Source organism: Megalobrama amblycephala, linkage group LG19 (genome assembly GCF_018812025.1).
Source record: "Megalobrama amblycephala isolate DHTTF-2021 linkage group LG19, ASM1881202v1, whole genome shotgun sequence".
In the NCBI taxonomy this organism is placed as follows: Eukaryota; Metazoa; Chordata; class Actinopteri; order Cypriniformes; family Xenocyprididae; genus Megalobrama; species Megalobrama amblycephala.
This window is the reverse complement of record NC_063062.1, coordinates 34,387,590-34,399,862: the sequence shown is the minus strand read 5'-3', so window position 1 is coordinate 34,399,862 and position 12,273 is coordinate 34,387,590. Positions and strand designations below refer to the sequence as shown.

The following is a 12,273-nucleotide window of genomic DNA, read 5'->3' as shown; positions in this document are numbered from 1 at the left end:
ATCTCAGAAAATTAACTTGCAATCCCTTGAGAAAAGGAAGTACAAAGGAATACTTATTACAGAAATAGTATACTTTTAAAAAATTAACTGAATGTAATGTTTTCGTACATTTAAAAGCACATTATTTATAAATAAATGTACTATAGTTTAAATTCATATTTTTTTAATTGCATTTAGTTCAACTTAAGAGTGTTTTTTTGACCCATTAAAGTGAGATTTAAGTGTATAATTTCATATGTGACCCTGGACCACAAAACCAGTCATAAGTCGCATGAGTATATTTGTAGCAATAGCCAACAATACATTGTATGGGTCAAAATTATTGATTTTTCTTTTATGCCGAAAATGTGTTCCATGAAGATATTTTGTAAATTTCTTACCGTAAATATTTTAAAAAATATATATTTTGTGAGTGGATATGCATTGCTAAGGACTTCATTTGGACAACTTTAAAACTTTTTTTTTTTTTTTTTGCATCCTCGTATTCCATATTTTCAAATAGTTGTATCTCGGACAGATATTGTCATGTCCTAACAAACCATACATTAATGGAAATTTAAAAAAAATTGGTTAAAGTGTACTGTCGAAAGCATTGATGGTGAACAAAAATATACTTTAATGTTATTCCTATTGGAACTTGTTTGTCATTCATTTAAATAAGTGTGTAATTACACATTTGCAATGATGAAGTTGCAATTTAGTACATTTAAAATAATGTATAATAACTTTATATCAAATAACACAAATTATAATCAAGTATTGCACGTGCTTTAGTATGTCAACAAATCAAAATAAGTGTACTTCTTTAAGGCACAATAAAAGATTATTACAAGTAAACATTTAAAATATACTTTAAAGTAAAACTTGTATTTTGACATCATTACAAAGTGCACTTTTTTTAAAAGGTACTTAAGTCATGAAAGTGTACTCTCTTTAAGTGCACTTAAGTGGCCTTTTATTAGTACAGTTTTTTTAAATACTATTACAATTTGAAGTACACTACAAGTGCACATTCAATACAATTAAGCACACTTCTTTTTCACAATGGGATAAAAAAAAAACTAAAAAAACAACCAAAAAGTATCTAGAAAGGCTTTGAGGATACAACACACCTTGTGAAACCAGGGTAAATGTCCGGTCACCCTGCTGAAGTCTGTTATTCATATCCTTCATTATTAGCATTACAGCTATCACAACCCCCACAGTCGTTTCTCAAGGACGAGCTCTGCTGGTATTAGTGGAGTGTAAATGAGAGGACCCTGCTGAGGTTACAGTGACCACCCATGACATGAAGTGGATTATGGTACATTATCCCATCAAAGGACCGTCTTATTCTGAAGGAATAGTTCAATCCAATCAGAAGTAGCTAGCATGTGTGTGCAGGGGTGTCCTTAGGGCGGTGCAAACTGGCCCCATGGCAAAAGGACAGAGGGGGACCACAAACACCAACTTGCACTGAGCCCTACAGTATGTGGGTATGTGTGGTTCAGGTATTCGCTACCTTAATACCATACATTTTTGACCTTGTGGGGACATTTTTTGGTCCCCATGAATTATGAATTATGTTTTTTGAAAATGTAAAAATGCAGAAGGTTTTCTGTGATGGGTAGGGTTAGGGGATAGAATATAGAGTTTGTACAGTATAACATGGAAAGCCCTGTGTGTATGTGTAAACCGTAGCAGACGTTTGGCTGATGAAATGTTTTTGATTAAGGGTGTGCCTGCTGGTATCATCTGTAGAGAACTTGCAATGTGTATTTTAAAAACTGGGAAGGATGATGTTGGAAGCTAATAAACTTCCTAACAGATGAAGGCTACAGATGATCTCACTGAAGAACAAGTTCTGAGCCTTCAAAACAGCAGATGGAAAGTCTGTTTGTGTGACTTTATGCTTGCATACAGTGTGTGCACAACTTATTTCTGTACATCCAGCACATTCAAGTGTGACTTAACTTTCATGCATCATTCAAAATCATCTGAATAATCATGAATGAGTGGATTATTGTTGTTTTTTTTAATCAAGGTTTATTTATTTATTTAAATGCATTACCATTGTTCTGTTTTTGAAAGAAGTCTGCATTTATTAGATCACAGTAATAACAGAAATATTGTGAAATTTTACAGTTTTTGAATATATTAAACATGTCATTTGTTGTCTTCAGTGTCACATGATCCTTCAGAAATCATATAATTGGACTATATTGTATTGGTTTCTCCTCACACAGACATGCACAAGTCCTATTGCTGATGTACTTTTTTTCTCACCTGGTTTTGTCATGACCTCTTAAACACATCCAGCCAAGCTTCTAAATGACACAAAAAATGTTGTTTTGTCTGTTAATTCTGCCACCTGTCTGGAAGTGCTGTAGAGCTCTACCGCCCCGCAGGCCTGAATATTTCCATGTTTTCTCATCTGCGACGGCACATTATCATGTGTCAGAGAGAATCAGATGATGTGTGCTAGATGTCAGCAGCGCCCATGAATTTATTTTCATAAATGAATTGAATTGAGTTCAGTTGAGATGTAAGACTGGGCAAAGCAGCATCAGGGGTTTGAGGATGTTTAAGAGTTGAACAGCTTTTAAAGGGACCATGGAAAACAAGATTGTCTTTGCTCTTTAGAAATACAGTGTTTCTTGTGCCATGTCGATGTACTTAACAACGCAAACCTCCCTCCTCAGTCAGAGATCGTTCATGAAAACTGCACCATGAGTCATTCAGAAAACAGTTTGGTCTTGACATTAGATCGGGTGACTGAGCATATTTACATATCATTGCCTATTCAGTGTTTCGAAACATGGCCTGCCAGTGTGAACTACACTGGAGCTTGGAGGTTAGCCAATCACAAAAGACATAATTTACATAAAGTCTTATAAAAGTACAGCACATAAAATCACCTTTTAAAATCCTTTTAAAACAATTAAAGAAAATGCTCATTTTAAACAATTTTGGTGTAAGATTCCTGGCTAATAAGTGAACTTTAACGATTAGTATTATTATTTTGTAACAGTAAAGACAGAAGTGACAGTAAAGATATTTGACTCATTGTTTTCAACATTGATAATAATCATAAATGTTTCTTGAGCAGCAAATCAGCATATTTGATTGATTTCTGAAGGATTATGTGACACTGAAGACTGGAGTAATTATGCTGAAAATTCAGTTTTGATCCAGGAATAACTTCATTTTAAATTATATCTGAGATGTTTAGTACATGCTGTAAAGGTACAACATGTTTAGACAATGCCTTGCTTAACAGCATGTTAGTTAACAGCACATATTGATTATTCTGTTAAATTCATCAGGAAGTCCGTTTCATTGTGTGTTACTTTACATGCCAGCAATTGTCCCTGAGCCTCCCATCAGACAGAAAGCTCACGAGAGATCGCAGATAACAAGACGAGCAGCATTAAGACGTGTAAGCTCTTCTTGATCTGTTCTTAAAGTAAGGCTCTTAGAGGTCAAAAGTTCTCAGTTTAGACCCTAAAGCTAATGTAGAAAGACTTATGTTGGACATAGTTTGATTTGCTTTTGTGCCGATTCACAAAAATGGCATGTGGGTTAGAGAGGGAGTGCTTTGCAGAATCGAATTTAAATTCTGACTCGGCTAGCCTGGAAGTTTGTTTGTTGGCTAGTGCTTCAGATTGAATTATGAGATTATTGCTTATTAGCAGTCATTGTTTTGGTCAGCACAGAATCTCCTTTGCTGCCTTTGTGCTCTGAATGTAATCCAGGGATGAATGTGGTCGTACATTAGATTTGTAGGCTTTTTTTGCAGGGTTGAGGGGTTAAGGAGTTTAAGGACAAGATTTTGAGGTATTGGTTGGTGACGGTGTAGTGACTAGCAAAGGAGATGCTTTTTATTGAGTGTGAGAGAGGGGTGAATTTAATGGAGCACAACTCCCCCTAGGGCATTTTCACAGAACTCGCTCTCTCTCTTTCTCTCTTAAAATCCATTTCATTTCCATTTTCCTTTGTTACATTTCCTCTTAAGAGGTAGTTTAGTCCAAAGGGCAATTGAATGCAGTAAAATGACGATTTAAACACCTGCAGCAGAAGTGGGAACACAAGCCAAAGAAACCAGGAGCTTACTATGCTTACTATACTTGCTTTGAAGACTCTTTCACTCATGTCAGGGCTTCACACATAAAAAAGTGTAGTAGATTTTTACCAAGTTGTCAGGTAGCAAGGTAGTGTACACAGAAAATATACAGTAATAGTGAGAATGTATAGCTATTTAAGCTTAAAGTTGTCATGAAACCCTGATCTCAATCCATTTTACTTCCATAGTGAAATAGGATATTTGACAAGGACAAACGTAGGACTTGATTGTATACAATGGGATTTGATTGGATTTGAAAGTGGTCTTTAATTACCAGAGCCAGGGTGTTGAGGGGAGGGATTTGTGATGAAAATCATTTCAGAATTGGAGCAAGTTTTTGCATTTTGATGAAAGATTTTAAGGACAAACAGTATTTTCTCTTTAGAATATTTACCAATGAATCATTCAAAATATGCTGAGAAACATGTAAGTACAAAGGGTCCATTCTGATTTTACATTGACTCTAAAACAGAAAAACAATCAGATTCTTTGGTTCATCTTTGGTTCATGATGAATCCATTAATACCAAGTTTGCAGAATCTGACCAATCGCCTTTCCACCATATTTTTTAAACTCTTTGACAAATTGGCACACAAATTGGTAGACTTCATCATCAACATGACCTGAAGGTGACTGAAAAGTTTGAAGGCAACGCTACCTAGCATTCAGAAGAAATAGGGCTTTTTACCGCAACGCTTATAACCTTTTAAAATGCTGCGTGTTCTTGATGTTGATCCGTTTGTTGGTTTATGCGATTCCAAAGATATCTCATTTGACATTTTATTGTTTTGTTGCATCATGGAAAGAATAATGCGCACATCAAAAGCGTGCTTTAAAACCACAGTTTCCAATTTCAACATCACCTAGCTCTTCATTTCAGCCTGAACTGAAGTATAAAGCAGACTAACATGTGAAGCAGTGCTATTAAACCACCTGGCTGGCAGTGTGCTGGATATTTTTGCTGCTGAGCTTTACCTTCCTTGAAAGAGGATGAAATTAAAACTGCTTTCATTCTGTTCTTTGATATCTTGCCAGCTTGTTCCAACACATTATTATGTCCATCCGTAACGGTAGCAGGCGAGGAATGACTCAGCAAGCTGAGTTACAAAGTGCCTGAGAAAATATGCTGTCAAAGGTCTGAGCATAGAGACACACCTCTCACCTCTAGACCTGGGTGTGCAAAGAGGACAGGAACGATAGTTATAGCATAGCTTTAATCACATATTTCTGAGTTCAGACGCGGGTGAGAGAGAATAAGGGCATTTAGCATTTATCAGCACAGAGCTAAACCAGTGAGAACGTCCCAGGAGACCCAGTCTGGCCTGACAGAATGAACCACTCTTGTGTCTGCTTCTTCTCAACACAGACAATTAGGAAAAATCATCAATAGTGGTCAACTAAAATTGGTTTTTCAATAACTGATGCCAATATTCTGGCTGAAATAATGGTTATATATATGTGTGTTATATGTTAGCAAAAGACATGTATTGTTGAAATCAAATTAACAAATTCAAAATCACTCAAACAACACCACTTTCCTGACATTTTTCCTGTAAGTCCCATTGAGCACCTAAAGAAAGCTCTGATGGAGCGATTGATGGATAGAAATGGATGCAAATAGCTAGTTAGTTTAAAATTCTGTAACTTTTGAACAATACTTTCACAAACACTTGTATTTTTCTTTTGCATTCTTGAGCCGTACCATCCCCACTGAAATCAATTGACTTCAGTGTTTCACACGCCTGACTGTGAAGCTCACACCAGATGATGGAGGATGCAAGCAATGCATTAAAAAATCATGAGCAGGGCTGACTGCAGGGGAGCTTCATGCTGCTTTTTTGCTGACTCATTGTTTTAGTTTGGCAGTTCAGGTGAAGAGACAAAGAGCCATGGCAGCGCAGTAAATTCTCTAATTCTTCTCACTGCCTGCAGCCTATTAAGGCCTTTGAGATCATAGAGCTGAATCAGAAACACAGCCTTAATGAGAATGACTTCAGGATTTACCCTGAAGAGACCCATGCAGATCTCTTCTGGGTTCTCTCATTATGCATCTCCAAAAAGGCTGACTCAGTGCAGGTACTACATATATCAACATATGCTAAATTAGTTCTTACTGTTTGAAGAAAAATATGTGCAGGTACAATATGCTGAAGAATAGTTTAACCATACAATTGTATTTATAGGAACAGAGAGAGATGATGGGGAAATATCATTTGCCTAACTCAAACTCAAGTAACTCATGTTAGCATCAAGGCTCAAAACTTTCAAAGCATATGTCAAAAATGAGGCCTCAGATCTGACAAACAACATACTTTTGAAGTGTTTGTGGCTTTGCACATTAACATAAAACTATGTTTGTTTGAATATGAAATGCTGACAAAAGTATCAGACTCAAGTCATCTCCGTTAGCATTAGCATTAGCATTAGCATTAAAGCTCAATGTATTGGATCTCATGTTCTAACTGTTAAGCCACAGCTCTGAAAATCAATGTACTAAAGAGTATTTGGCTTTAAATTTTGACAACAGGCTCCAAAAATAGTTGTTTGAACATCTTAAAATGTCTAACGAACATGCTAACAAAAATGTCAAACCCAAGTCACCTACATTTGCATTAATAATAGGAAGGCTCAATACATTTCCAGCATACTTTTGAAGCAAATCTGGCTTTGCATCTTAACAACCAGTTCCAAAATCTTAACTTAAAACTCAAGCGTGTATTTGTGTATTGTGATGAAGTGTTGTGGCAGTCACTTGGCCGCATGCCCTGGTGATCTCCAGGAAGACCAAAAAATAAATTGGATGCATTATAGGCCGTTGATTCTGTATCATGACTCAGTAGGACCAGCGTTTTGGCACTGGTGGTGCCTCATGGATAGTGGACAGTCACTCATGCATGTCAGTCAACTAATCACGAGTGCTTTGTTAGCGACACGTGGCGCATGCATTCTTACCATGACGTGGTGATTGCCAAATGAGCACTGCCAGACAAAACACACTTAAAACGGCACGTCCATCAATGTGTTTAGCAATAGAGCTCAGTCCTTTCCCTATTCCCTTGGGTTGAAGAGCTGAAATGAGGAAATGTCATAATATTTACAGATGCAGGATGAATCTGTATGTTGGCATCATTTTAGCAACAGTTGCATAGGTGAAGAGTCTGCAGCTATTTGTGATATTCGACAGCAGATTAAGTGTAATGTTATGCTAATGCCGGAGCTCCATAAATATCTGTTGGTATAAGACCGGTGAAGCTGTGAGTTATGCTGCATTGTTTGTATTGCAAGCTCCTCTCACCAGGTGGAAGGAATTGCTCATCTCGTCCTATTCCTGCCTCATGGGACCTAACTAGTCTGCAAATCCCCACGACGCCTGACTGTAATACTACTCAAGCCTCCGGCAATGTCCGACAGTCTCAAGTAAATTAGCCAGGATCCCAGTGGCAGAAAGAACTATGGGTTCTGAAATAGTGTACTTGATGTGGACTTGGCGTTTTGTGGTGCATTTGTAAATGTAGAAGTGTGTGAAAATGTACCTATTGGGGGTTTTGGGACTTGCTAACCTTCCAAAGTTGTACTAAGGTATTTTTGTGTTCCTACCATGTTTCTTGTTAGACTGCATGATAAATACTGATGCCCATGCCAGTCTTGTAGTTGAACTTTATTTTGTTGAACCTGTTAAAAAAAACATGAAATGACATTCACAACACATGTTGGTCCTGAAATGTAATGCATTCCCAAGTGAAACATTGGTGAGAAATAGTGCAAGCGGAGAATTGTATCCCTTTCCACTAGTGGCAGTAAAACACAGACAATTTTTATTCCTTTTTACACAAATTATAATTACAGGGGAAGATTAACAATTAATTTGGGGTTCAAGCACATAGCGCTGAAACCCTATTGTAATTGTAAGGATTATTATTATTATTATTATTGGAGAGCAAATTGTAAGTGCTAGAGACTTGAAACTTGGCCAGATGGTAGGTCTTAATTTGGGAAGAGAGTATCACAGTATCACAGAGTATTGCCCCAATCGGCCTGACGGTGGCGCTACAGCACACAAAACAATACGATTACACAGTTTTGGCCAAAAGGGACTTGGCCAAGTGCACACAAAAGCCTATAGGCTTGTTTGAGATACATAGCTGCGCAGATCGATCGGCCTATGACATCAAAGTACCGCAAGAGTGTTTGGAGAGCGTACAACTCCTATGCTGTTGAATCGCTCTCGCAGTACTTTGAAGTCACACGCCCATCGGTCTGTGCAGCGCCGATGCATCTCGTACAAGCCTTATTTCTAAACGAAAACTTGGAACTTAACGGAAATAGGTGAGCACATTCAGCATATTACTCTAAAGAAGCACACCAACTTTTAAGGCCCATAGGTGGTGCTATAACTGTTAAAAAGCTTTAAAAACCATATATTTCCTGGTAAACTACCTGTATAAACATAATACCTTTTTATGCATAAAGGCCTTAAAATGCTCTAACCCCGATAATTGCTGCTCGCAGCTATATTTTAACTTTTAAAATAGGTTACATGTACAATACTACGTTACGACCTCAAAACCCTTTAACCATAGTGCATGATTTGTAAACTAATACATTTTGACTTTCTCATTTTATACGCAGCTCCATATGTGTGGCTTTTCTGACATAGTAAACTTGCTCAGTAGCTCACCTGGTACAGCATTGCATTTGTGATCACAAGTTACAATTAAAGAGCTCAAAGACTAAAATGGAATGGTTGCTTCAACAAATGTGCTTTTATCACGCATTGGCTTTTTTAGCACTATCAATTAGGATTAGGGTAAGTGTAGGTGGAACATTATTTTTGAATGTAATAGAGCATTAACTTTTTAGTGGCACATTTCACTTCTGCACTGCTGTGATGCGTACAACAACCGTAATAAAACGTTGACAATCACATTCATTTGTTTCAGATAAAACCGAACACGCTGTTAGTGCCACTCATTGGACGCTTCACTTGGAAAGTGTTTCAAAACATGCATAATTTGATAATTTAAACCTAATGGTGGAATTGCCCACCAGTCCATTGCATGATCTCACAGACATGTTGTGTTTGTGTCTTTCTCTACAGTGCTGTTGAGTTTGCTCTCGACTAGGGCTCAGACCGAGATGAAGCGGGTTGTCGGGGACAACGCCACATTGCCTTGCCATCACCAGTTCTGGCAGTCGAATGGACAAACACTGGACATCGAGTGGCTCCTGCAGAAACCCAATGTCAAACAGCGTGTGGTGAGGGATCTTTTGCTTTTAACCCTCTCTCGCAATTTGTCTTCTCTCTCTCTCTCTCTCTGGACATGAGTTTTGTTTTTGCATTATACATCTCATGCATTTTGTCTGTCCTCTTGGTCTCCTTCCAGTCACCTGCATGGTCAAACCATGTTCTATTTGGATGATAACTGTTTGAGAAACGTGTGAGGTGATTATAGCCTTACAGATACTAGTCAGCAAGCTTATTTTGTATTATAAAATGTCAACGTTTTAGTCCCTACACACTGAAAAAAATACTAGAGTTACTTGCTATGTAGCAGGATGTCGTATTGCTCAAATGTTCCAAAAAATGTTTCATAATCTTTTTTGACTACTAAGTTGTAGGGCTAATATTCTACTAAGCTTATTTTAATGATTTATTTTTCTGAACTGTCTTCACTGTATTAGCAAAATATGCACAAAAAATGTACATAGAGGCCTATTGTTTTCCTACTGAAAGTACTCACGGCCCCAAAAATAAATAAATAGTAGTGGCTAAAAGTGATGTCTGCCCTAGGAAAACTGACATCTTCACCCTTTATTCAAATATCATTAAAATGATGGAAGCATATTGCAAAGTCGTGCTTGGAGTCAAATGTTTTATTAGTGATAACACAATGAAACAGGGCAAATTGTGCAGATGTACTTTTGGCCAGGCTGTCAGATATTATGAACACATGCAAAAACTAGAACCAACGAAATATTGATAACTGATTATGTTGTAGTCTACGAAAGAGGATTAGGGCCAAACAATAATAAAAAAAATAAAACCATCTCGAGATTAAAGGTCCCGTTCTTCGTGATCCCATGTTTCAAACTTTAGTTAGTGTGTAATGTTGTTGTTAGTGTATAAATAAAATCTGTAAAATTTTAAAGCTCAAAGTTCAATGCCAAGCGAGATATTTTATTTAACAGAAGTCGCCTACATCGAACGGCCAGTTTGGACTACATCCCTCTACTTCCTTCTTTAATGACGTCACTAAAACAGTTTTTTGACTAACCTCCGCCCACAGGAATACACAAGAGTTGCGTTTGTAGAGTGTGTTTGTCGCCATGTCGTCGAAACGCTGTTATTTTCATCCCGAAGTCCAATCACCGGGTCTGATTCCGGCTCAAATTGATAGGGTAAAATTAAAGACATGTTTACAATAACACTGAGCGCGTGCATCTCCACGTTATGGTAAGAGGCGTGACCTTTCCGGGCAAGGTTCGCTAAGCTGCTGTCGAATCACAACACAGGAACCGCTGGCACAATCCGAACTCGTTACGTATTTCTGAAGGAGGGACTTCATAGAACAAGGAAGTCATCAGCCCGTTTTTATGACAGTGGAAACAGCGGTATACAGATAAGTAAATTATGTGAAAAATACTGTGTTTTTTTAAAAAACATGAACACATGTTATATTGCACACTATAAACACAATCAAAGCTTCAAAAAAACACGCAAACGGGACCTTTAAAGCTGTTAAATTTCGAGAAAAAAGTCTAAATAAAATGTTGAGAATAAACTCCTTTAATTTACGAGAAAAAACTCGTTAAATTTAGAGAAAAAGGTCAAGATAAAATGTTGCGAATAAACTCGTTAAATTACGAGAAAAAAGTCGAAATAAAATGTTGAGAATAAACTCCTTTAATTTACGAGAAAAAAACTCGTTAAATTTCGAGAAAAAAGTCAAGATAAAATGTTGAGAATAAAGTCATTAAATTATGAGAAAAAACTCATTAAATTTCAAGAAAAAAGTCGAGATAAAATGTTGAGAATAAAGTCATTAAATTACGAGAAAAAAGTCGTTAAATTTCAAGAAAAAAGTCGAGATAAAATGTTGAGAATAAAGTCGTTAAATTACGAGAAAAAAGTCGTTAAATTACTAGACTTTTTTTCTCAAAATTTAACGAATTTGTTCTCATAATCTAACGCAGTGTTTCTCAACCCTGGTCCTGGAGGACCCCCAACACTGCACATTTTGAAAGTCTCCTCTGTCTGACCAGTGCCCAAGGAAGTCGACCGGAAGTTGAAGTCGGCCGGGTGCCGCCATCTTGTAGCAGAACTTCACTTGCGTTAGCATCCCCATTGACTCCCATTCATTTTGGCGTCACTTTGACAGTGAATAACTTTACATCTGAGGCGTTTAAAGACTCCATTTGTCCATTATTTATTTCTAAAGATACACGACAATGTATAAAGGGCTCCATTACCTTCTATGTTACATTATGGCCCCGTAGATACAGTTTTTGTAAAAATAGGCTAACGATTGCGTCATAACCACTCGACTCTCTGTCGCACAGTAGAGAAATTACCGTACAGACAGGAGGAGAAGCTCGCAGGCAATCGGGGAGATGTCAAGAGAGATGGCGTACTGGCGTTACATTTTAAAATACTATACAAAATAATTAATCAGAATACTTACTCCTGCTTACTCACGCCAAAGAACTCCCCGCTCAAGCTCGCCGTCTCTGCAAGATTAACGATGGCAGTTTTCACGCACAGCTACTAGAAGATTTACATCTGTCAGACAGGTTGCGGACGTCATCAAGCTTAGTTTGAGTCTGCGCGTCAGAAAAGGAAGTGCTAAAAATCGCTAAAAATGGGCTTCACTTGTCTCAATTGAGTTCCAATGGGGTCGCTGTGTCCATTTCTTTTACTGTCTATGTGTCTGACACACTCATTTCAGGTAGTGGAGTTTCTTCTAATGAGCTGATGAGTTGAATCAGGTTTGTTTAATTAGGGAGAAAGACAAAACTTGCAGTGTTGGGGGTCCTTCAGGACCAGGGTTGAGAAACACTGATCTAACGACTTTTTTCTCGTAATTTAATGACTTTATTCTCAACATTTTATTTAGACTTTTTTCTCAAAATGTAACGAGTTTTTTCTCGAAATTTAACAACTTTAATCTCTA

The 12,273-nt window shown here is 37.4% G+C and overlaps 1 protein-coding gene across 1 annotated transcript in view; it reads left to right on the top strand.

Annotated features, from left to right (window-relative positions):
• Nucleotides 1-12,273, top strand: part of clmpb (CXADR like membrane protein b) — a 108,430-nt gene that overhangs the window by 74,137 nt on the left and 22,020 nt on the right. The window contains exon 2 of the mRNA XM_048167794.1: nucleotides 9,201-9,358. Coding sequence (XP_048023751.1) covers nucleotides 9,201-9,358 — 158 coding nt within the window. The remainder of the gene's footprint in view (nucleotides 1-9,200; nucleotides 9,359-12,273) is intronic.